The following is a 26,883-nucleotide window of genomic DNA, read 5'->3' as shown; positions in this document are numbered from 1 at the left end:
GCTGTTCTAGAAGGATTTGAGATTGAAACAGAGCTATCTCTTGACACATTGCTATAGAGTGATCATGAAAATTCTGAGATTTAGACCTGTGCTCATCTTGGCAGAAGAAAATCTCATTTATTTTTTCTGTCTTATGCTCTTTTTATCTTCTTCACCTTACAATCTTAGCCTTCCTACCCAGGATTTACTCAGAATTTCCACACACACCCAAAAATATCAAGGAAGCCTTTATACAATTCAGTGGCAACATGGAGTAATTATAACAGTCTCCACCTTTTACATGAAAAACCTGGTTCCAGCTTTTGTGGGTTTGTTCTTCGTGAACTGCTCTCACAGCTGTGAGTTTGGTGGTTTTGATCTCAAACTCTCAGCTGGGAAATCGGAAGATGTAAATTAAAGACTTGCAAGTTGGTTCAGGCTGTGTTACACTCCTGAAATGCTCTCTGGGGTGTAAAAAAAAAGAGGACTGAAAAGCTCATTCCTTTTCCTTTCATCTAGAGAGAGATTCATTCGCTTTGCCCCGGGATTAAGTGGCCAGCAGATTAATTCTAACATTCTGAAGGTGATAGTTGGGGTTTTGAAAGGAAATCCTGTTAATCATGGCACAGCGCTTAGCAGAAAATAGTTGTATGTGAGCTGAGATATGGTGTTTGAAGCTCAGCTCTGGAGAAACCACCCAAAATAAACCATGGAGGGCTCCTTTAGAGCTGTCCCTGGACTGTGCTGTTGGGCACCTCTTGAAGTTCTTGTTACTGGTTGTAACAACAAAATCCACTTTAAGAACTCTGCTATCTCATCTCCTCTCTTCCCTCAATCCCATTAGCAGGGGATGCCCAGGGAGCTTTGGAATCCCCATCCCTGGAGGTGTCCAGGGAAGGGCTGGAGGTGGCATTCAGTGCTATGAGGATCAGTCACAGAGCAGATGGGATAATCTTGGAGATATTTTCCAGCCTTGTTGATTCCATGACTCTGTGATTTCATACCAGATGTTTTGCCCTGGAATTTTGTAGCTGCAGGTATGTGTGCATTGTTCTCAGGGTGAAACATGGGCACACTCTGTAGCTTGAGCATTTTCCCTCTGCCTGGTTTGGGGTTTTTGTCACTGTCCCTTCCCTGCCTGTAGCCGCTTTCTGCAGTTCATATTTTCTGTCAGTGTTTGGGCTCCTTTCTTCTCAAGATTGTCCAGCAATAGGACTCAGTTAACCAAAGATCCTGGTGCCAGCAGCTGGAAAGGTTATGAGCTGGGCTTGCCAGGATTACAAAAAAAGGCTGGATAAACTCCTTGGCTTTCATTTTACAAACAAATGGATGAAACAAGGCAGCTCAACCAGGCCATTTAATCTCCAGGCCTTTTCCATGCCAGGAAACAGTGGGTGTGACTGATTTGCCAGGCTTCCTTTTGTCTTTACAATTCCCTCGATTTGCAGCTCTTCTGGATGTGCTCCTGCTGTTTGACAGGCTTCTCCTAGAGGAGGGTCAGGACTCACTCCAAGTTCCTGGTTGGTACCATGCCAAAACCTTCTGAGGACACAAATCCTTGGTCCAAGTGGTGCCATTTTGTGGAGCAATTTTGCTTTTCAACTAGTTTTTAGCACTGTTTTAGCAACAGTGTCTTTCTAGGAAAAAAAAAATATTCTAAAATTACAAAATCACTGCTCCCCAAGCTCATTCACCTGCTGCTTGTCATCCAGCTCTGCTTTTTGTGAACAGTTCCATTAGTGCCTACAGAAAACAGGTGATGTCACCAGATGCCTTGTTGCAGTTTGCCTAAAATCCCAAAATTAATTCCCCAGGCAGGTACAACGTCATTTAAATCCCATTAGCATATTTTAGCCGGTAACATATCCAACCTGATCCCTTTCCATCCAACATGAAACCAGCTATTAGAGTCAAACCTACTTAAAGTCAGCTTTTGGATTTTATTTCCTGTATTTGCTTGGGGTTTTTTTAAATTTGAAAGGCATTCAAAGGAAAAATACTTTACTGGTGGGGGGGGGAGTTTTGTTGTAATTGTTGTGGATTTTTTTCAGTGAAATGTCGTGGCTTGACCTTGTTCTACCCCTGCCCTCCTCAGCTGGACAGGGAAGAAAAATATAAGCAAAGACTCAGGAGTCTTATAACCCGCCACTGTCAGAACCTTGCCACATAAACTCAGTCCAGGAGAACTTTCCTCCACAGTTGCACAATGGATAATCGGCATTTGTACATTTTTTGCAGCTTGGTTTTGTGAACAACAGTCACAGGATCCCCAGATAAATTCCAGTTGCAGAGGATCTAAGAAGCTGATGTTCCTTGGGCACTGACAATTTAAATGTGGTTATTTAATCCATACCTTTCAAGCATAAAGATGCCCAAAAAGCCTTCAGAGAGTGAGAGAAAGGAAACATTTGCATTGGTCTTTCATACTCACCTAAGTTCAGTGTTTGTAGCTTCACCCAGTGATATTGGTTCAGAAATTGAGGCCAGCACTCCAGAACTTCAATATCCACAATATTTCCCCGCCAAACTCTGTGTGAGCAAAGATTTTTAGCTATTATGACATGAAAGCAAAGGGGCAAAACTTGTGCTCATGAGTTTTTAAATAATAGTGGATAAAATCCAGGAATACCTCAGCTGGGAAAGGTTGCCATGCTTGAAAATTGTTGATGCTTTCAGGAAGAAATCTATCCCAGACTGCTTTGGAAGCTTTCTGTCTCAACATGATGACTCTCTTGTTCTCAGAAAACCAGGGATGTTTTTCTCCATGGAGCTAAGCAAGGCTCAGATATCCCCAGCTCTGATAGCACCTTTCTTGGCTCAGGGAGACCCATTAAAATGGATTTTTTTCTTCCCATTCTGGTATCTCCAGGAGTTTGGAGATCCATGAGCTTGTGGGTCCATCAGCCTCAGCCTCACACTTGTGGGGAGCAACATTTCCTCTGGATATGCCTTTCTCATAGTAATGAATGTCCCAGAATCCTTAAAGTTGGAAAAGACCTCTGAGATCATCAAACTCAACCATCAACCAGCTCCACCACTACCATGTCCTCAAGTGCCACATCCACACGTGTCTTGAACGCTTCCAGAGATGAGGACTCCATCACTTCCTGAGAAGCTGTTCCAGTATTTCCCAATGCTTTTGGTGAAGATATTTTCTTTAATATCCAAGCTAAACATCCCCTGGCACAACTCCAGGTCATTTCCTCTCATACTGGAGAAGACATCTCTCTGTTTCTTTTCCAGTTCCTGGATTCTTCATCATGGACCTCCTTCCTCCACAGCTGCCACCAGGGCAGGCCAATGCTCTGTGCCTGCCCTAAAATCCACTGGAATTTAGGACAGGATACAAGGTGGTATTGTCTTTCCTTTTGATCCCTGATATTCTTTAGAGAAACCCCCATCATCATCATCAATTAAATCTGTTGAGCTCATTTTTGCATTTGCAAAGTCTGTGGTCCTACAAACCTGAATTTTTGGGGGATTTTAAGATTTTTGGATGTTTTTCTTGCTTGTTTTTCTGTGTCATTACTATTTAAGATTTTTGGATTTTTTCTTGCTCGTTTTTCTGTGTCATTACCAAAGGAACTAAGAGAAGTTTGACAAGACTGCTGGGGCACAGAGTAATTAAAGTTTCTCTTTTCTAAGCCTCAAGGCTGATTTAACTGATTTCAGGGTGTGGTGACAGTCATGGTGACACCACTTGACTTTGGGGGGACTGCTAATTCCATCAAAATTAATCCAGAGCCACTTATGCCCTCACCCAGCACCTTGGCTTTCCATGGAATGGGGTGGCCTGGCTGCCACCTTTCCATTACTTTTCCCTGGAATGCTCCTGATGGTTTAAAATGCTCAGCTGTGCTTCCCAAATCATTGTTGTTCTGAGTTATGACCTGGAGCATTAACAGGCTCGTGGGTTTTCCCTGGAAAATGCGACCCGTCACCGTTAACAATCCGACACAACAAACAATTAAGGATGCATTAATTGAGCAGGCAGGAAAATGCTTTTATTTCCCAAGTAATGAGCTTTTAGTTGTGGATGGGCAAAGTGGCAGGTGAAGGAGAAACCACATCCCAAGCTCAGTTTGTGTTCACAAATTGGGGTGTGTTTGGATGCAATTCCAAGGCAAGAATTCCTGTCTTCACCTTTCAGAGGGAGAAATTTGAAATAAATACATGTGGCTTTTGTCAGAAGATAATGCTATATATTTGTCAAGAATGTTCCTTAAATGTCATATATTTTCTGTTCATATACTCATATTTTCTGTTCTCTTTTGTGATGTATGAGGTTTTCATTTTGGGAGCTTTCCCTTTGGGCTTTATTTTGGAGTTTTGACAGTTTTTCTCTTTATCTGGTCTCCAGGCTTATTGGGATTTTTTCTCATTAGTGTAATTATTGACAAGCTACAGAATTACACTTCCCTTTCCCTCAGGGTCTTCTTTCCAAAATTTCTTTGCAGTCCAGCTGGCAATTTCCTCTTTATAGATTGGAGAGGGTTGGGAGATACTTCTTTTAAACCTCTCATGGAAGGAAAGAAGGTCTGAAAATGAAATCATAGAATTGTTAATTCTATCCCCATTCAGATATGGCTTTCTTGAGATGATATCAATAAATCCTGATATGGAGATCAGCAGAATTATTTACCATTTCTTTTTTGATCAAGTAAAGGCTTTGCCTCTATTTGTATTATTTGCAAACTGCTTATCTCTGAACTTGACAGGTTTGTCTAAGAGTTTGTCCAAATTAATAAACTTGCTCAACATCAGAGCCAAGAATGTTTCCTCTCCAAGGCATAGAATGCTCCCATCAATTCCCAAATTCAGTTTAAATGACAGGGTACAAATAAAACAAAAACAAAGTGGAATTTCCTTCAGATTTATCATCCATAACATTTATCAGGGCCTGGCATCCTTAGGATTTGTGCAGACAATGTAAATTTTACAATTATTGCTTAGGGAAGAATTATCTATGTAAGAAATATTTGAGGGCCCCTAAGAAAGATATAAACTGCTGCTCTGGATCTTTTATTTATGCTCATTATAAAAGAGAAGTTAGCAGGGTTTCTCCAGGAATGAATAGGAAATGCCTGATATGAGGCTGAGATGGTTTTTTCCCTGGTTAAATTTCCAGGAGTAGCTTTAGGATTCCTTCCCAAACTGTGCTTGATGATTCTGTTGTAGAAAAGCCTCATTTTTAACCAGTTTTCAAACTTTCCTGTGCTGGATTTGCATGAAGAGTATCCCTGGAAAACCGGTTGCGAATTAGGTGTATCTCATTATTTTAGGGACCCAATTCTTTAGAGACTTATAGAAGTATTTAAATATTTGTGAAGACTTCTTATGTTGTTTCTGTGCCTCTTTTAGCATCCTCTAAAAACCTCTGAGACTTTTTATAATTGTTTAGGAAATTTGTGGATTCATTTTCCAGGAAAGATGGAGAGAGACTCTTTACAAGGACCTGGACAGAGGGAATGGTTTCCCAGTGCCAGAGGGCAGGGCTGGATGGGATACTGGGAATTAGGAATTGTTCCCTGGCAGGGTGGGCAGGCCCTGGCACAGGGTGCCCAGAGCAGCTGTGGCTGCCCCTGGATCCCTGGCAGTGCCCAAGGCCAGGCTGGAGCAGCCTGGGACAGTGGAAGGTGTCCCTGCCCATGGCAGGGGTGGCACTGGATGGGATTTAAGGATCCCTTCCAACATAAATTGTGATTCCATGATTTTTATGTGACCTCAAAGCCCATCCAGTGCCACCCCTGCCATGGACAGGGACACCTTCCACTGTCCCAGGTTGCTCCCAATGTCCAGCCTGGCCTTGGGCACTGCCAGGGATCCAGGGGCAGCCACAGCTGCTCTGGGCACCCTATGCCAGGGTCTCCACATTTTTCCATATGTTCTGATCCAGTGCCAGGCTGAAAAGAGGCTCTGGTTTATCCCTGAACACAGGCAGTGATTATTTAGTCTGGGATTTTAGTGTCTGGTGACTTTTCCATGATTCCCAGCAGGGCTGATGAAGTTGTTCCCAACCTTGCTCCATGCTGCAGTTCTGGAGAAGCCCCTGTAATTCATTCTGGTTTGTCAAATAAGGGCTTTTTTCAGAACAGCACATCAATCTGAGGTTGGAGCTTCAACAAATCTTTGGAGCCATCTAATGGGGATGTAAAAACGTTGGTTTTGGTCAATTATCTTTGATCCAGGCACTTTCTGCTGTTAATGAGAGAAGTGCTGCCCTCTAAGATACACAGGTGAGTCTCACTTCATGGTAAAGGTGGGCATTGCTGAGACATCAGTGAGATAACAAATGTGTCCTGTATTTGGGTGAAACAGGGAGATTTTGAAGTATTTTACTCTGAGTCTGTTACTGATTTTAAGGAAGAGAGCCCAGGGGGTGTCTGCTAACCCAGAGTCTGCTTTGAATGCCCCTTGTGATTTCACCCACTGTTGGTCACTTGCTAAATTGTGATTATAAAAAAAAGGAAGATTATTTGAAATATTGGTCTTATTACAGTGATTTCTGAATTCATTCACACCTGATAATTTTCTAAGCTATGACTCATGTAAAAACAGGGATTACTTGAAATGTCGGTCTTCTTACACAATCTTATTTTGACAAACACTTGCAAGTTTAGGGAGAGGAGCATTTGACAAAATTTCCTAAACTAATTCTAGTATTTGGCATCTCAATAAGGTGTGGGTTTTTTCCTTGAAAAATATTTCTTTGCAAAAATCTTGTCTTTCAAATTCAGAAGTCAAAATTTAAATATGACAAGTGGAGCACTGACCTGCATGTGTTGGCTGACAGGGAGGGTGCTTAAGATGAGTAAAGAATGACCAGGAATGTGAAAAATACTGAAAATCCTTAGGCAAGAGTTGGGAAAAAAAATCCCAAGCATTTCTTTTCCTTCCTCCGTTTTTTCTTATAAAATCCTCTCAAAGAGACAAAATGCTGCAGATGATCAACCACAGCCCGTGAACATTATCTGGAATGAAAAGAAATCTTTTCCTAATGGGAATTCCTGCCTTAAGCCATTGCTTTTTAACACCATGTTGCCTCAGTTTATTAAGAGTGAGGGTGTTTATTTCCCTGAATTTCATGCAGCTGAGTTACCTTTGGAAAAGCTGATTTACATTCAGTGTGCATCACAGCAGAGCAAACGTTCTGGAGTGGCTTTTGCCTGGACAAGAAGGCAGAAAGTTCATTTTCCTTTTAGAAAGGGGATGTGGGAATAGCAGTTTCAGGAACAATTAGCAAATGACTGAGGCTCAGTGAACAGAAGGTGCCAGCCTGGAAGCACCTTGTGCTGTCTTGGTTTAAAATCCTCTGGATTTTTTAATTTTTTTCAGTGGTGACGAGTTATTTTATACAGATGTTGGGAGTTCTTGGGACACTGAAAGCACACCAACTGAGAAAAGCTGATTTCAACACCAGTAGAGCACCAGAAGACGCAGATCTCCATTCAGACTTTTTGCTTGGGGTTTTCTTTGGTTTTGTTTTTTGTTTGTTTGTTTGTTTGTTTGTTTGTTTTTCCTTTATCTTGCTGGTTTGGAGTTTTGTTAAGGGAAGGTGGCCACAGGTTTCCCTATGGAGCCTGTGAAGTGCCACTTTCAAACAGGTTTGTTCTTCCTAAAGCAAAGGGATTTCTTCTGGGGTCACATCTGCATAGTGTAATTCCTGTGAGTGTCCTGTCATAAACATTTCATGGAATAATGGAAGTAATTTTATGGTTGGAAACGACCTACAAGTTCATCAAGTCCAACCTGTGACGCGGCACCACCTTGTAACTAAACCACGACTGCAAAGTGCCACATACTCTCACTTTTTAAGCATTTCCAGAGGCTCCAAACCTCCCCTTTTAAACCTATCCCAAGGCCTGAGCACCCTTTCCATGCAGAAATTGCTGCTGCTGTCCCAGCTGAGCCTCCCCTGGCCCAGCCTGAGGCCCTTTCCCCTTGCCCTGTCCCTGTTCCCTGGCAGCACAGCCCGACCCCCCCTGGCTGTCCCCTCCTGGCAGGGAGTTGTGCAGAGCCACAAGGGCCCCCTGAGCCTCCTTTGCTCCAGGCTGAGCCCCTTGCCAGCTCCCTCAGCCCCTCCTGGAGCTCCAGACCCTTCCCCAGCTCCATTCCCTGCCCTGGACACGCTCCAGGCCCCCCAAGAGGGCCCAAACTTCCCTCAGAGGAGTTTGATGCAAAGCAGCAGAACATACAAAATTTAAGCTTTTAAGACACTGAGTTGGATTAATTGATTTAAAAATCAATATATTAAACACTCTAATTTACTAAATACAACAATGTGGGGGTTTGATCTGGAGCTCTCAGTCTATGGGAGCAGAGTAAAGGGATGTGACTCAAGTTCAGAACTTCTCCACCTTTTTGATTGGGAGAGAAAATTTCCACAGGTAGCACAGACATACTTTGTTGACATTTTATGTAGGGCAATAGAGTATAGGTAAATAAATGTAGTATAGAAAGTAATCTTACCCTCTAAAGAGTTGCAGCTGGGTTAATCATTAAGGATTAGGAGCAAGCCTGACTTTAGCAGGCCACAGCTGTAGCCAATAAGAAGAGTGTTATAAAAGAGTGGGTTTGTTGGTTAAAAGGGGAACTGGAGTCAGTTGGCTGTTGTGAGGACAAGGAAGAGTTAGTGTTTAGAGGAGATGTCCATGAGAAACATCAGGGTGGTACAAAACTCTGGCAATATGGAACCCTTGCAATACCATGACAACAATTTTATATTAAATACAGTTAATTCTGCTGTTCCCACCTCCTGGGGTGTTAAAATTGGGTTGTAAAATAGAACATTGGGGTTCGGTGTGGGGAGGATGATGCAGGAGTATGATACAAGATGATTGTGCCACTTAATCAGCTTAGTTAATCATCACTGTGGTGTATTTTGATTGATAAATCACTAATTTCCTTTTCACATTCTGGCAAATTTCCGTATTTCCAGATTTTTCCCTCCACTCATAACAAATACTCCTTAAATCCTTAAAGTACTACTAAAAGATAACTGATCTTTTTCTGCATCTCTACTGCATCTCAACTGCATCTTTTCTGCATCTCAACTGATCTCAACTGCATCTCTAATGTATGAGTAAGTCTGGAGCTTGTTTTGTCTTCCAAAAATTCAAAATCAACTCTTGAAACGCTTCTCTTTTCACAAAAACATGTTTATAAAATTGATTATCTGTTTACCTGTGATTCTGCTCGATAACTAACAGCAGGGTTCTCACTTGGGAAGCTGTAAAATAAAGAGAATTTCTTCAAAATGTTCTTTTTCTGCCTAGACTTCGACTGCTACTGTCAATATAGTGGTGACAGATGTCAATGACAACGGACCAGTTTTTGACATGTTCCTCCCCAGAAACCTCTCTGTGCAGGAAGAGGAAGCCAATGCTTTTGTTGGTCAAGTAAGGGTAAGTCAATAAAATTGTGTATTTTATTATCCAAGCTGTCCAGATGATGAGGAAGGAGCACAAAATAATTGTGCCTCAGATAAAAACCCATCCAAATATCTTCAGCTGAAATGCAAACTCTCCGTTTGTGGCTACAAAGTCACATTTGGGGGCTTTAAAATATTGAAATTGTTTTCTTCTCTGTGCTAAATACTGAAAACACTTTGTCACTTAGAAACAGCACATTAAAAAGCTTGTTTTTAAAGAAATTTCACTGTAAAAACTTGCTGGTAACAGATTTACAGGGTCAAAACAGTGTTGCCACATTTTTAAATTATTTGTTTTGAGATAGAATTCAAACGTGCTGAGCAAGTGACACCCGAGTGTAGGAAATTGTCACACCTAGAGGAAATTTTGAGGCCATTAGGGGGAAAATCAGTCAAACTCTTGAGTGAAATAATTGCTGACCTGGTATAAAAATAGGGGACAATGTAAATTTGAGGGTTTGAAGTTGTAAATTTGTATAACACATGGGGGTCTTCTGGATGAGGATTCAGTCTCTTGAAGAAAACATCACTTTTTTTTGGTAATGTTTATTTTTCCTGACTCAAGGGAAAGAAGCAAACATTAATTAGAAGGGTTTTCAATCCAGAAGTTGAATATAACGTCTCATATCTGCTGCACTAAGGTTGGATCCAGCAGGAGCTGTAGGTAAAAGAGAACTTGGGAAGCATTTTTCAGGAATTTAGGTGGAAAATGAGCCTTTTTTTCCCAGCAGCAACCATATCAAAAGAAAATGGGAGCTCCTTAAGTAGAAGCTTCAGAAATCAGGACATTTTGGGTACCATGGGAACCCAAATACCCATAATAATCATGTTCCTTCCCATCCTTATTTTATTTCCTAAGAAATCAGAGCTGGTCTTGGACAAAGTTTGGATCCCTTGGTGCAATTAAGTCAGTTTTGAAAAATGGTTAAATTATTGCTCTGCTTTTTGTCATTGCCTTCCTGTGTGGTTGTTTTTCATTTTGCATCCTAAAAGGCACAGGTGGAACATTTCAAATCAGTCCCAAACATACTTCAAATCCATTTTGTGCTTTGCTGGGGCCCTCAAGGCTCAATCATCTTCTCAAACACGTGGCTGCCTCTATTTTTAGCTGTGACAGAACTGTAAAATACAACAAATAATTGCCACAAGAAGCTCCCTGGCTTCTAAATGAGTGCAATTTCTAAGTTGTGTGGAAATGAAAATATTTATTGTGGTCTTGGGATAGTTTATTCCTACTTGGAGTGACAGAAACTGCTTCTGCCATTTGCTGTCCTGTTTATCCCTGAATGGAGAAAGCTTTTTCTTTATAGCCTAAATATTTGGTGTATTTCTCCTCTTTCATGTTCACAACTGCAAATTGATGTAGGGATACCCATTGGAAATGTCATTCTGGGGTATAGAAAAGAGAAATTGGGGCATTTACATTTTTTTTCTGGCTCCAGTGAGGTTATTGAAATAATGGTGATGAGAGTTTGGGTGTAGCTGTGTTGTTTGATGATATTCCTTAAAAACTGAAATGGCTTTTGGTGTGTTGTGCTTCAGATAAAACCACAGTGGGTATCGGAGAGGTGTTAATGGGAATAAATTTTGTATGGAAGCTTTAATGTGGATAAAATGTACATAAAGAGCTATTTGAGGTGGGAATAGCCTGGTAAAAGAAGAAATCCCTATAGTGCTGTGTGTTTTCCCTACCACGAATTAGCCCACTGATTAACAAAGCTGCTTTTCAGAAAACTTTTTACTCATTTCAAACAGAAATCTTAAATCTGCTAGAGCAAGCAGTCATACAGAGAATTTGAAATAAAAAGACAGATTTTGTGCTGTCCCTTTCCCTTTGGAATGCCACCTTCCCTTTTTACCTGGGGGGAAAAGAAATAGCAAGAGATTTTTACCTTAAAACCCAAGATCTGTCCCTGCTGCTCACGGGCGCAGAGAACCTGGTGAGGAAGGCCATGGAAAAGGTGCTCAAGCACTTTGATCCCTCAGGATTTTTGACTCAGGAGGTTTGGTGCCAGGATTGGGTGCCTGGGCTCATTGTCAGAGTGGTTTGGGTTGGGAGGGATCTTCAATCTCATCCCATTCCAGCCCTGCCATCCTGCCATGGGCAGGGAAACCTTCCCTCATCCCAGCTTGCTCTGAGCCCTGCCCAGGCTGGCCCTGGACACTTCCAGGGATGGGGATTTTAAGCAGTTTGGGGTATAAATCAATCTGAACACTCCCAGGAATAATTCCTGCCACAGAACATGCTCTGCTTTGTTTTCAGTGGGAAAGTTGGACTTTCAAATGGATTCCCATAAGGACTTGGATTATATTTGAGGCTGGTTTCCCAGGAAGATGTAGCAGGAAGGCAGGGAGAGGTTTCCTGTGGGAGAGGGACAGTTTGGTGATGTATTTGCTGGGAATGTCCCAACAAAGGCAGGAATGATGAATCTGACTCCATGTTCTCAGAAAGATAATTTATTACTTTATTATACTATATTATATTAAAGAATACTATATTATACTAAAGAATACAGGAAGGATACAGACAGAAGGTTAAAAAGATACTAATGAAAACTTGTGACTCTGGAAAGAGTCCTGACAGAGCTTGACTGTGATTGACCAAAGAGTGAAAACAACTCACACCAGAATCCATGAAACAATCACCTGTGGGTAAACAATCTCCAAACACATTCCACATGTGAGCACAACACAGGAGAAGCAAATGAGACAAGAATTGTTTTCCTTTTTCTCTGAGGCTTCTTAGCTTCCCAGGAGAAAAATCCTGGGCGAAGGGATTTTATCAGAGAATGTGAAGGCCACATTTGGAGCATTTATTCCAGGCAGGCAGAGAATATCCACCCTTGGAAGTTCTCTCCCTCTCCAGCTGCTCTGCTGCCAGCTGGAGCTGCAGGAGGCCCTGGCACAGGAGTGCTGCCTGTGGGCACTCCAGGAGCCTCCTGAAGATGAAAAGAACAAAAGCCAGACAGGATAATGCTGCCAGCGTGTTTCCAATCCTTTTATTTCACACTGTGTTCTCTAAATTGGGGCAGTCAGAGGTGGGTTGGATTCCCTGCTGCTGCTTCCCCTCTGATCCTGGGCATCCCCCAGCAAGGCAGGAGCACAGCTACTGCTGTGTGCAAGTCTCCACAAAGGGCACCCAGGAATCCAAAAAGCTCCAGCTGGGAACTCCACAGTGAAATTCAGGCACTTTGTTGTAGTCTAAACCAGCTGGAGATGGGGCATCAGGATGTTCTGCATTGTACACTCACTTTAATCAATCCTGGTGGCATGGGAGGTAAAAAAGATGGAATGATGCTTAGGAAAGGGATCAATATATTGATCTGCAGGCACGTTTACGGCCTTGGGCAGGGGGAGACAGTCCCCAGCAGTTTGTTGCAGACTCTAAAAGGGCAGCCTGGGGTTAAATAAAAAGCTGTTGAGCTGATGGGGCCCTGGAGAGGAAAGGCATCCCTTGACAGAAGTTTTTATTCATTTGGGGGTTTATTTATAGCCAGATTCTTTCATCCAAGCCCATAATTCATTTATTCTTGGATATTTTGGTGTCATTGATCAGCACTGTGTGAAAACTCCAGCATGAATATGTTGCTGTCAAGGAGAGATAGCAACAGGGAAGGAAATGAGATGGAAAATGGGGATAAAGAATTATGTGCTCAAGTGTCACTGGTCCTTGGATCTTCCCTAAAATGAAAACAGAATAAATTAATTCCAGTAATGAGAGCAGTTTGCAGAGTGTGTGATACCTCTTGGTGTCACCTGCTTGGTTTTAAGCTACAAAAGAAATGCTTTAAGAAAGTTGGTTTTTAGGATGGACCTATTCTTCCTCCTGGAAAAGTTTGGAGGAATTTATTTGGTTATACTGTACTAGCCCTCCTGAATGCTGATGAAATGTAATTATTTCCCAACAAAGCTTTCTGTCCATGGGTATCAGCGAGTTCTTACAGGCTCCTGTTTTTATTTAATAAATTCATAAGGTGATAAACCCTGGATCTAAAGCCTGATTTAAATTTCACGGCTGTTGGGTAAAGCTTGTTGTGTTGGACTAAATGACCTCTGGATATCTCCCACAAGCAGCTCCTCCTGTGTTTCTACAAGCAGGAAAAACTCCTTAAAATGCTGGTGAGGAATTATTGCCCATGCACATGGCATGGTTGGGATGAGATGAGCTATAAGATCCTTTCCATCCCAAAGCATCTGTGATTCTGTGATTTTATTACATTACAGGGTCTTGTGGAAAAGTCTAGAAAGGAATCTGAGTTTTCCTAAATCTCCACTGGCTTGTTTTTTGGTGTGAAGGGTTTGATTTTCCAAAACCTGCACTGCAGATTACACATTGTGTTAAAAATACAGGCTCCTGATATTAAATTCCCAAATTTCCTGGATTTTAAGACAACTTGAAGGAAAATTAGAGGGGGAGGAAAAAGGAGAAGACCAGGGAAAAAAAGGAGGTTTATTGGCAGAGAGGACAATCCAGGAGGAAAAAGAATTAAAATTAGAGGTGGAAGAGATAGGAAAAATCCAGGAAAAAGGGGAATTTAATGGTAGGAGAGGACAATCCAGAAAGAAAAGGACTTGAGCCTTTGGGGAAGAGTAAAATCACAGGCTCTGAAGTACATCTCAAATACCCAAAGTGAGTCCAGGGCTCCTGCTCACTGCATGACCTAGTGGCTAACAATGCAGCTTGAATTCATCTCGTAGATGTAAAACCAAGAGGAGCAGCTGAGATTTGAGTCAGAATCCATAAAAAAGCAAATCTGGCCCCAAAATCAGAGAATCAGAATGTGGCAGGTGAACTCCAAGCAGAGAAAGTTCAGACTTCATTTCTTATAAGTGGTTAGGTGATCACAAGATCATTGGGAGGGAGCCTTGGTGATATCATTTCCTTCCGTTTATTAAGGAATTTGTCCCCAGGAAGGATAGAAATGACTTTAATAAGGCTTTCAGCACTGTCTCTCTCAAAATCCTCCTCATGGAGATGCTGGTCACAAAAGAATTTCATGTGCTTCTAGCTGGATTTTCATGTATGAACAGGCAAATTCTCCTTACTACAAGATTGATGTCTCAAGTCCAGAGCTGTGGCTGAGAAAGAGGTGGGGTTATAAATTTGGGCTGTTTATTTCCATTCTAGACCATCAGTGCTGGGCAGAATTACCTCCTCCTGCTGGTACCAGGGAATTCCTGGAGGATATTTGGCAGCAGTGGCTGCAGCCACAGTTCCTCATCTTTTTCCACTGTTCCTTGAACTTAGGTCAGCTTGGGCACAGATCAAAGAGGTCCAAAAAGCTCCTTGCCACCCATAATGGGGCCTCTTAAGCAAAAGGGATTTCAAAAGCTGTGCTCTTGTCTTCCCTCTTCCCAAAATTTATTGTATGTGTGCATTCATCTGCATCTTTGCCCTCCAGATAATATTTGTGCTTTAGTGCAGTGGAAATATTGATATTTGTTATCAGCATGTTCATGGCAGTTGATTGTTGAGAGTCCAAGGATTTTCCATGAAAGGAATTCTTGGTTTTGTCTGCTGACACTTGACATTTGGGGATGCCTTTAAGCCCTGTTATCTCTTTTGGCTTGACACCAAACTAAATCTTCTGAATCAGTGATTTCATGTCTCTGGTTCATGCTTTTTAGGATTTTGATGCCTGATTCCCATCTCTGGCAGTGCCCAAGGCCAGGTTGGATGGGGCTTGGAGCAGCCTGGGACAGTGGAAGGTGTCCATGACATGGCAGGGGTGGCACTGGATGGGCTTTAAAGTTGCTTCCACATGAAAGTCAAGAGAAATTCCAAAAAAATCACTTCAGAGAAATATTTGGGAGCCCAGCTAAATGTGCAGAGTTTAAATAGTATATTCCATCTCTGATTTACAAAGTTTTTGTTTTGAGAGGGCTTTTTGGTGTTTTAGTTTTTCTAGTGTGCAAATACATTGTTTTAATCCCTTGATCATATCATTGCCGAAGAACACACTCATCAAAACCCCAAATTTTTAATCATCCTTCAAGAACAACCAAGTCTCCAAGGTTAGGGTTTTGTTGTGTGGCAGCCTGAAGAAAGCTGGGCTGGTTGAAGCTATGAAGCATTAAAATGTGATTAACTCATGTAGGAGGTTCACCAACCCATCCAGTGATGGGTTTGCAGCCATGAGCTTTTGGAATTTCATTTGTTTTCATTTATATTTGCTCTTAGGGTTTAACTGCTCTTAATGTGCAGTTTTGTTTGGAAGCACATATAATTGGTTTTGGAATTAACCCTCCAGGTGCACTGGAATTGGCAGAGACCATGGAAGCAATCATCCAGGGTTCTTCTGGCTTGTGGAATGCCTAAAAATAGGACAGTGTTTGAAAATTATGCCAGTATTTGAAAATTTAGAGCATATTTCCTTTATCCTGCTGTGAGTGGAGTGAAGGATAAGCTGCCATGACCTGGGAATTCAGTAGGATGCAGAAGTTCATAAAACCTGCAGGATTTTTCCAAAGGATGTGTGTGCACTTGGGTGTCAAAGAAGTAGCATTTGCCTTGAAATAGCAAGACAGCCAAAATCGAAGAATTGCAGACTAGTTTGGGTGGGAAGGGACCTCAAAGCCCATCCAGTGCCACTCCCACCATGGGCAGGGACGCCTTCCACTGTCCCAGGCTGCTCCAAGCCCCAATGTCCAGCCTGGCCTTGGGCCTTTCCTCCCAGCAGAGCTGCTCCATCCATCCATAGAAAATTTAAAAAATGAAAGACTATGTAAAATCTGGCAAGAAGCAGCAAAAGAGAGGAAAAGCCTTTCTGAACTTTAGGGAAAAAGGAAAGTCCAAACTTTTATGGATGACTGATGTTGTTCCCTCCTTAAAATACTTACAGATATTTGGTTTATGACAAAGAGGTCAGGCACATTTCAGATATTTGTGGCCTCTGACTGCATCTGGGAGATGTTAATTTTGTCCTGTGGGCACAAACTGTAATCTCCCTGCAAAACAAGTCCAAAATCCAATCTAACACTCCCACCCACACTTGATTTGCTGTTTGGAACAAATGAGGGGCTTGGGAATACTTCCAAGCCAGAGTAATAAACCCATTAAACCCTCAATAATAAACCTATTAAACCCCTAGTATAAAAGAATCATGTTATCTGCCACGAGAACTATAATTCTCACCAACAGCATCACTTGGATCCTCCAGCACAATTCCTGCCTTGAGCTGTGGAATACTGGGGAAGCTGTCCCAAATCAGGAGTTTGCTTGGCTTGGGTAGGGACTGTGGGGAACTTTTGCTCCTGAAGGGAAAATTAAACTGAAGAAAGTTGGTTTTGTGGCAGAGTCATCCCTAAGAAATGTTTCAGCCTTCAGGAAAGGGGGATATCAGAAATAGTAAATTGCTCAAGTGAGACTTTTTGGTTCCTGTTTCTTAGATTTGAAGTGAAGTTCCCCAAGCCTATGAAATGCCTTTTTCACCTAATCAAAGAAAAAACTTCTGAGCTCATTTCCTTTTTAAAAAGACAAAAGATGATTTTGTAATTCCACCAACAAAAATCACATTCCTACAGATACTCACCATACTTGTCTCTGATTTGGAGTAGTAACCAAGTAGTAACCTTGTTTTGATGTTTCCCAGCTCCAAAATTTCAGGCACAAATCCTCAATTAACCTGCCTAATTCCTGTCACCATCATGAGCCAGAGTTGAGGGTACAATAAGAGGTTTTTTTGCAATGGGTGATAACGATATAATGAATATTGTTGACATTCAAGCCCTTGTCATTATATTTCAGAATTAATGATCCCTCAGAGGTGTCTTTGTCATTCCCATCTCCCAGGACTGTGTTTTCCTGCTGTTTGAGATGGAGGGAGATGATTTGTTACTCTGGAGCACTGTTGGTTGATATTCCTGAGGGTTTGCTGGTGATGTGGAAGCAGAGCTGGTAACACAAATCTGAATTTACCCCATCAGGTAAAGGCTGTCACCTTGTAGGTGATGGCATCTCTAATAAATGTGGGATGGATTTTTGGGGAAATAAAGTACAAGAGTCATTTATGTTCCCAGGTTTCCATGTTTGTTTTATCATGCAGTACTTCATGAATTAGAGATAGAAATAAGAGTCATCCTGGAGATCTGAGGAGTCACCAGAATATCAGCAGTACTTGCTCTGTCACTTTGCATGGACATATTTTTCCTGATTCTGGATAAACAGCAGGAGATGTGTCCTGGGCTCATCCCACAGTGTGGAGAGAGGGAATGCTCCCCCTCTATTCTGCTCAGGTGAGAGCCCACCTGGAACTCTGTGCACAGTTCTGGGGTCCCCAACATCAGGAGAGACATGGAAGTGTTGGAGCAGGTCCAGAGGAGGTTATGGAATTGCTGAGGGGTCTGGAGCATCTTCCCGGTGGAGCCAGGCTGGGAGAGCTGGGAATGCTCAGCCTGGAGAAGGGAAGGGTCTGTGGAGACCTCACAGATCCTTCCAGGGCCTGAAGGGACACAGGGGAGCTGGAGAGGGACCCTGCAACAGGAACTGGAGGGACAGGACACAGGGAATGGGTTCAGAGTGACAGAGGTTAGGGATGGGATATTGGGAATCAGGAATTGTTCCCTGGCAGGGTGGGCAGGCCCTGGCACAGGGTGCCCAGAGCAGCTGGGGCTGCCCCTGGATCCCTGGCAGTGCCCAAGGCCAGGCTGGAGCACCCTGGGACAGTGGAAAGTGTCCCTGCCCATGGCACTAGGTGGGACTGGATGGGATTTAAGGTCCTGCCAACCCAAACAAGTCTGGGATTCTGTGGTTCAGTGAGATGGACAAGGTAGAAATGGGTCAGCATTTGATATGCAATGACACTATGGCCCTGTCTAGGCATCTCTTCTATTCCTTTTGTAGTTTACCTCTTTTTGTTGGTTCTCTCTTGTTTGGGGATTTTTTATTCTGGTTTGGGTTTTTTTTGGTCTCAGTTTCTGTGTTGCCTATGTCCCTAATGGCCTTTGAGGACTGTGTTGCCTCCAGCAATCACAGCTGCTGCTTCTGCTGCCTCGTGTCAGGTAGGAGCAACCTCTGCGAGGCTGTGCGGAGCCTTCTGCATGGAAATACACCTGCAGCTCCTTTTTGGTCTGCTGTCATCTGCTGGCCCTTTACCTACCAAAACTTCAGGACTCTCACCATATTTTTGTGCAAATCACTGAGGCTGAGTTGTGGTGGAAAGCCTTGAGGAGCACAGGAATGTGTTCTCACCTCTTTTTAGTCCTGCTGTTTTCTCCTTGGCTTTGGGACTTTGTTTAGGATTCAGGTGATACAGGAATGAATTGTTTCCTGGCTTCCCCCCCACTTCTGTACCTGTTCACTCAGGGAATTCAGCCCAGTGTTGGTAGTGACCAAATGGGATTAAATTTATTGGGATGTCACTGGTTCCTGTTGTCAGAGTTGGGGTAAATTCAACCAGGGCTGGTTTTTTAAAGCAGAACTTCCTGAAAGGTCCCTGTTTTCCACATCTCCTCACTTCCTGGCAAGTCTTGTACCTGTTTGTGACAGATTTGGGGGTGGAATTGGGGTTAAAATTGTCCATTTTTGTACAAAGTGATGACTGCAAAGCAGGACAGAAAGTGTCCACACCAACAGTCCAAGGAGCTGCTTCCCACAGGCTCTGGGAAATTATAACTGTTCCATGTGGGAACAATTGTGCACCCTTGAAACAGGATTCTTTTAGGAAACAGATTAAACTCTTTTTCTTTCTTATCCATAGAGAGAACATTATCTCTTTTCAAGTTCAGAGTGATAAAAATGTTAATTCTTCACCAGTGTTTTGGTGGTATAATCCCAAGTAGATAATTGGATTATATTGAATTATCCATTTCTCCATGGAAATGGTGCTCAGGCCTTGGCTCCAAAGGGAGCTTTGCAGTGCCCAGCCCTGCAGGTGTCCCAGGAAGGGCTGGAGGTGGCACTCAGTGCTCTGGGCTGGGCACAAGGTGGGCACTGGGCACAGCTGGGACTCCATGGGCTGGCAGGGATTCTCCAGCCTCAATAATTCTGGAATTCAGTGAACCAAATCAGTCCTGCAGAACGTGGCAAAGGTGTTTCTGCCTAAGGATGTGCACAAATGAGTTCACAACATTCGCAGTCATGTTTTATGGAACCCAGTTGCAAAGCCTGCCATATATTTGAAAGTAATTTTAATTTCCTTTCCTAAACAAGAAGTTTATCTGTTCTAAAACATGCTTCCAAACGAACCTAATGCAAAACTGTTGTCTCATGAGAATTTTTTTGTCACGGTTTCCAATTATAGGCGTATTTCTGATTACTCTTGGAGATTCCCATGGGACTTTTTGGTTTGTTTGTTTGTTTGTTTGGGGTTTTTTTTAGATCTGTTATTTCTACAGAGGAAATGGAATTGATTGGAAATTAAGCAAATCCAGCTGACAGATGTGGATTAGAAGGATGCTATGTACCTATGGACCAGTCAGAATGAAGTTGTAGCAAACCCTCCTTAGCATGTGGGCACGATGCAGGGAAGAAGCACAGTGATTGTTTTCCTTATTAGCAATTTTAATTTACTTTTAATTGATTTCTAGCAAGATAAATGGTTTCATTACCAAGCCTTACAATGAATACCATCACCAGAATTAAGCATTCCTGGTGACTGTCCTGAAAACAAAATGTGCAAATCTCTTATGATCTTCACAGATGTCATTCATAAAGGCAAATAAATGAGAATAGAGTAGGGCAGAGTGCCCTTTGTATAATTTACATAACCTTGTTCATCACACCCTAATTTAATTAAGAGGAGGCAAAATAACAGGTCAGCATTTCAACCTGAGAGCTCTATGAAAACCTATTAATTTTGTCCATCCCTATAATTATGTGATAACAAGAATTATTTGGCTGACACTGAAATCTGAGGCTTGCTGCAGTGTGTGAGAACAAAGATGCCAACTAAAGAAATCGAGGGGGTTTTCTATGGCAATCATCAGCCTGTTGTGAGCACAGAAGAATAAGGATGAAATGTGATAATATTTGGGTTTGAAGAACAGGAACAGGAGCAAAACAGAAATTTAAGTAGTTCTTCAGAGAGTAGCAATGAAAATATCACTGAGTGTGACAAATGTGTTAAGTGGAAAGAAAATTTATAACTCACGTGTCCCTTCTGTCTGTCTGCATCCATCCTTCATCTAAATTCATATTCCATAAGGATTTGGGCAGCAATGAAACACGGCTTCAGTGTTAAATAAAAATTCCTCTCAGACACCACCCAATCCTGAAGCTCCTTCAGCATTAGAATTATCTGAGGGTTTGGCTTCACAAGCATCAAATTCATCCTCTGTTGAAGTTCAGAGAAAAATAGGATAGAATCCCAGAGTCATTTAGAAATTAAAATTACTTTCAAATTCATTTAGGATAGGAGAACTTCCAGGATTGAGTCCAGCCTGTGCCTGATCCCAGCCCGGAGCACTGAGTGCCACCTCCAGCCCTTCCTGGGACACCTGCAGGGCTGGGCACTGCAAAGCTCCCTGGGCAGCCCCTGCCAAGGCCTGAGCACCCTTTCCATGCAGAAATTGCTGCTGCTGTCCAGCCTGATCCTGCCCTGGCACAACTTCAGGCTGTGTCCTCTTGTCCTGTCAAAAGTTTCCAAGGCTGAGCAGCTAAATGTGCCTTTTCTCCTCAAGGGCTCCAGTTAGCCTGGCTTCTGTCACTGGGAATGGAGCCATTTGTTTCTGTGGGATGTTTTATCTTCAGTCACAGCTCAGGCAGAGGCAGGCTGCCCCAGACAACACAGATTTAGCAGAATCTTTCACTTTATTGAAACCTCACCTGGTTTCTCTCCTGTGGGTGTCTCCCTCGGAGGTTTGCAATTTGTGCATTAACCCATGGTTTTCCTGCTGTCTCTTTAGGCTACAGATGCAGATGCTGGGGTTAATGGGCAGGTCCACTACAGCCTGGCCAACTTCAAAAACCTGTTCAGGATCACGTCCAACGGCAGCATTTACACGGCAGTGAAGCTGAACAGGGAGGTGAGGGATCACTACGAGCTCATCGTGGAGGCGACCGACGGTGCCGTGGACCCGCGGCGCTCCACGCTCACCCTGGCCATCAAGGTGCTGGACATTGATGACAACAGCCCCGTGTTCACCAACTCCTCCTACACTGTCTGTGTGCCAGAGAATCTCCCACCAGGAACTGTCTTCCTGCAGCTGGAGGTGAGGAGGGGGTGAGTGAAGGTGGCGCGTGGTTGTTCTGTGATATTCAGGGTTCTTGTTTAACTCGGCAGTGAGACTGCAGTAAAATATTGTGAGCTGGAGCATGGGGATATGTTTTTTTGCCCAGAGCAGCTGTGGCTGCTCCTGGATCCCTGGAAGTGTCCAAAGCCAGGTTGGATGAAGCTTGGAGCAGCCTGAGACAGTGGAAGTTGTCCCTGCCAGTGGCAGGGGTGGCACTGGTTGGGATTTGGTGTCCCTTTCAACCCAAACCATTCTGGGATTCTGGGATTCTGAAAAATGCTTGGCCTTTAGCCAGGTACCAAAAAACCCTATAAAGATAAGGTTACTTAGGAAATAATAGCAATTATGAAACAGCAAACCTACACTGCCACCATCTACGCAGGCAGATAGCTATAGGCCAAGGGGAAGAGTTTAAAGCTAAAAGAGGAGAGATATAAATCAGATGTTAGAAAGCAATTGTTCCCTGGGAGGGTGGGGAGGAACAGAGTGCCCAGAGCAGCTGTGGCTGCCCCTGGATCCCTGGAAGTGCCCAAGGCCAGTTTGGGGCTTGGAGCAGCCTGGGACAGTGGAAGGTGTCCCTGACATGGCAGGGGTGGCACTGGATAGGCTTGAAGGGCCCTTCTAACCCAAACCATCCTGGGATTCTGTGATCATGGCAGTGTCCAATAGCAGGTGTCCAGGGAAGAGAGCTAAAACCAGCTTCAGTTTCCACTGCCAGTTTTCCAGAACACTGTGCTCATTTCCCACAGCTTAAACCTTCAGTGAATTCTTCATTACTTGTGTCTGTGCACATTGAATATGATTGCAGCAACACAACTCAACTCAAGATGTTCTCAACAGTTTGCCCTTTAAATTTCAGAGGGATATTTTGTGAGGATATGTGGGGTCCCAGTTGCTGGGTATTGGTCTTCAGTTTCTCTGGGTCTGGATTGAAGGCACTTGAGACAGTAGCTCATGTTCAGACTCAGGTGTTTATTATTTCTTATCAGTAAAACAGTCTCACTACTGTGAGTTCAGCAGCTTTTCATTAGAAGGCACAAAATGGCCAACAATCGCTTGGTACAAGGGCTTTTAACACTAAACTATCCAGTTAAGAGCTGACACCTGGATTATTTCCCCTTTTAACCCAATAACTGATCCCACAGAGATACAATGGGGACTTTTCTGCCCAATTACAAAATGCCACCCAAACCCATGGAGATGGGAGAAGAAGAATAATAAAGAAGAAACCCAGGATGACACCCTGTGCCCTCCATCTTGCTTCCATCCACAACACACTAAAAATCCCAAATCCTCAATTTCTCACCAAGTGCTACACCTACACTGCTCTCTATAATCTATTGCACACTCTTGTGTGTTCATGTCATTATAGAGCACAACACAGCACAAAGTACCACGACTCCATCAGGAGGATACAAGAGAGATTTATTACAGCAACATGTTGCTTTTATACTTTTTCAAGATATTTGCATTCACTTAACAGACACATTCACTGCCCATTGGTTATAAGAAAGAAACAAAGTTCTCAGTAGGTGATGAAGGAGCCAGCTAATGTCCATATAACTTAACTTTCTCTTCATCACGTCACCATGGTGACAACCTTGGTGTCTTCCTCAGGAAGAGACTTTGCTGGCTCCCAAGAACACCACAGAATGTCTTTCCTACAGGTTCCAGTTTATCTTGAAGTCCAGGAAACTTTCTCCATGAATGAGGGTCAAAGTCAGTGCTGCCCTGGGGGTCAGGGCGCCCCAGAGCAGACAGAGAAATATTCCTGGTGCCCTGGGTTTTGTGTGATGTCCCTCTGTTCCCTGCAGGCCACGGACGCGGACCTGGGAGCAGATGTGAATTATCGGATCCGCACTGAGGAAGCCCGGGAGCATTTTGTCCTGGACAAGCGCACGGGAGAGCTGTCGCTGCGGAAATCCTTGGATTATGAATCCTTCTATGATACAGAGGCAACCTTCACCTTCCTCGTGGAAGCCTTCGACAGCAAGGGCACCATGCCACCTGGGCTGGCCACTGTCACCGTCAGAGTCAAGGTAAAGAGGTCCAGCAGCATCCTCTCCCCGAATATTCCACCACTATGCAGGTGGAACGCCTGCTCTCCTGCACCTCGCTAATATGAGTCTTATTCTATTCCCACTTGGTAACAGCTGTAATTGTTCTCCTTATGTGCAATTATGTAGTTAAATCCTGGATTTATGAAATCAATGAACACGGGACACAAATACAAACATTTTGTCCTCTAGAATCTCTAAAATAATCTCTAATCTGAAATAAACCCCTCATGGAATTGTTTGCTGTGGTGGTATTTGCAGGGGTCCCAGGATGAGGGAAAAGACAAGAATGTTGACTCCATGTTTCAGAAGGCTTGATTTATAATTTTATGATATATATTACATTAAAATTATACTAATAGAATAGAAGAAAAGATTTCATCAGAAGGCTGGCTAAGAATAGAAAAAGAATGATAGCAAAGGTTTGTGGCTGACCAAGACAGTCTGAACAGCCGGAATGTGATTGGCCATTAATTAGAAACAACCACATGAGATCAATCACAGATGCACCTGTTGCATTCCACAGCAGCAGATAATCATTGTTTACTTTTTGTTCCTGAGGCTTCTCAGCTTCTCAGGAGAAAAAATCCTAAGGAAAGGATTTTTCAGAAAATATTATGGCTACAGTTTGCAAAAGTGACACGATCACTTTTCAGCCCACAAATTGTGATTTTAAGACCCACTGGGGTGTGTTGAGTGCTGGGGTGGCACAGCACGCCCTGGATTCCAGATTCTGCTGATGGAAAATCCAGCTCTGCAAAGGAACAGCCTGATTTAGTGTCTTGCACCATGAACTGCAGTGAGCTACAGCCTCACCTCAGGGTTTCAGGGGCATCCCCAGGGGTGCTGGTGGCTGTTTGGGAATGGTCCACAAATGGAAAATGTTTTATCTGTGACTAAAACACTTCCCCATCTTCATTCCCCTGTGTCCAAGAGGAGAAGAGAGCTCAGATGCCTTAATCCTACCCCTGGCACATTCCCAAAGGTGCAACTCTGTCAGTCATTCTGTCCTTTTGAGCAGTTGCTTGAGTTTTTGAGAACTGTGGCAGAACAGAGACTTTAATTGCTCAGATTTTAGAGAAGGAGCAAAAATTGTAGCAGGACCAAAAGCACAGCTCACAAATGTTCAGTTTAAATGTGTCTGTGAAAAGCATTTGCCAGTCATAAGGGTTCAGCCTGTTCTGTATCTGCAGGTGCCTGAATTGCCACTTGGTTTTGAGTAATTCTGTTTGTCAGTCTCTACTGAGCTCACAATTCTTTCAGGACAGTAAATGTCTCCCATTAGTAGCTCTGGTGACAATGCCAGAAGGCTTCTATGATGCCTCTCTGTCTGCAGAATGTCTCAGTGTGAGGTGCAGGTCACCTGTTCCTGACTAATCTGTGCTTTTCCCCAGCACATTCCACATCATTGGCAGGAAACAGCTTTTCCATCATTCCCTGAGCTGCTTCTGTTGGACTTCTACGGAGCAAGTTACTCAAATCTCAGGTTTTTTTTAATAAAAGAAACCTTTTCCCAGCACACTGAATTTTTTAAAGAATAGTTTGGGTGGATTTTTTGGGGTTTTTTTAAAGGTTTTCATGTAGGATTGTGTTCAGAGAAAAGCTGTTTGATTGTGTGGTTGATTGTATTAATTAATGTCAGGGAAAATTGCAGTTCAGCTCCATGGCCTCAGTACCAACAGCTTGTACACATTCAAAGGAGGGAATAGAGAATTTAAGGAGGGGATTAATAGGATCAAAAAATCAGTTTATGCTCTCCTGGAAACTCTTCCCACACATGAGCAACAAAATGGGAGCATGATGATGCTTTGGAGAGGCTGGAATACCAGACTGGAGCCAGAAGTAACAATTTTGGAGTAAAAGGTGTTTGGGGCTAGAACAGGGCCTGGGAGGGAGGACAAGCAGAGGATACTTTAAGTGAGAAAGAAAATAAATCCAATTTAAGGTGAGTGTTTTCATACTCAGTGACAGGCTGAATTTTACAACAGATCAGAGGACATAATCAAAAATTATTTAAATGCTGAGATGAGGATGGTGCTGGAGTGAGAGGTAGGACAGGGGAATTTTGAGTGACACTTGAGAGAATGGGGGAGGACTTGTGGAAAAGCCAGATTTAATATCCCAATGTGTTGGGCAGATGTCATTAGCAGGCTTTATGTCAGGTGACAGATATTTTGAACATTGGTCATAAGAGCTGTGTGGATGGTTTAAATTTAGCTTAAAGATGAACTTCCCAGATACAGAATTCACAGGGGTGATGGGAGAGGGTGGAGGGTAAAGGCAGAGCCCTGTGCTGTCCCTGTTTGAGATAGGGAGGATCCTCAAGACACCTCAGAAGGCTGATCCAAGAGTCAGAGCAGCAGGAGCAGGGTGCAGAGTCCTGAAACCAAGTGAGAACAAGAACAGGCCACCCTTTCCCTCCCACTCAGCATCTGCTGCTCCTGCTGCAGGAACTGGGTGTGTTTCCTCTGAGTAGTTCCTCAGCTTTCCCTTTATTTACAGACTAGGCTTTGAGTAATTACTTTAATACAGGGCTTGAGAGCCCAAATAGGAACTCAACCAAGTGCAGATGCCCCACAGCCCCCAACATAAGAGCGCAAAATTGAGCTAGAGGGAAGCAGAGGCAGTGCTGGGGCCAAGCTCATGTCGCCATCACAGATCCAGCCCCTCCAACCCTGAGGACTTTATTTGTGTTATTATTGAGTTCCCCAGCCCTCTGGGGCTCCCACTGCTCTGCTCACATTTGTCATTTCTCCCAGCCCAGCTCTTCACTGCAAGCACTGTAATTTTTCCTGGGTAATGGAATTGTGTTAAGCAGCTATGGATGTCTGATGGTGCAGTCCATCATTTGTGAGCTATCCAATGGAATGAGCACACCCAGAGCCCCCTGCTGCCTGTGGCTGCAGGAAGGGGATGCACACTGGGCTGTTCTTTGGACTCTCAGCCCTTGGCATGACAAGTTACAAATAGTTTGTATTAACCTGCCCTGAACTAGGTCGAGGCACAGATTGCAGAGCGGGGCTTTCGCTGCAGGAGGAATAACTTCATCTGTACCCTCACGTGGGGATGGAGCCAGTTATTGGCCTCTGCTGCCGCCAAAAGGCTCCTTGCATTGTGAGGATGTCCTGGGGCTCCTTTGGCAGAGAAAGCCAGAGGTGAATCCATGAATTCATGGAATCATTTAATTGGAAATGGCCTCTGAGATCACTGAGTGAAACCAATAATGCTGCACCACTAAACCATGTC

At 43.3% G+C, this 26,883-nt stretch overlaps 1 protein-coding gene across 1 annotated transcript in view; it reads left to right on the top strand.

The window, feature by feature from the left end:
- The window catches only part of PCDH15 (protocadherin related 15), a 644,997-nt gene that overhangs the window by 525,720 nt on the left and 92,394 nt on the right, over positions 1 to 26,883 (top strand). The window contains exons 21-23 of the mRNA XM_054288317.1: positions 9,255 to 9,383; positions 21,254 to 21,559; positions 23,395 to 23,619. Coding sequence (XP_054144292.1) covers positions 9,255 to 9,383; positions 21,254 to 21,559; positions 23,395 to 23,619 — 660 coding nt within the window. The remainder of the gene's footprint in view (positions 1 to 9,254; positions 9,384 to 21,253; positions 21,560 to 23,394; positions 23,620 to 26,883) is intronic.

Source organism: Melozone crissalis, unplaced genomic scaffold (assembly GCF_028551555.1).
Source record: "Melozone crissalis strain CALT ecotype California unplaced genomic scaffold, PUWL_Pcris_2 ptg000062l_1, whole genome shotgun sequence".
Lineage (NCBI taxonomy): Eukaryota > Metazoa > Chordata > Aves > Passeriformes > Passerellidae > Melozone > Melozone crissalis.
Note: the sequence above shows the minus strand (reverse complement) of the source record. Positions and strands in the feature narration are given on the sequence as shown.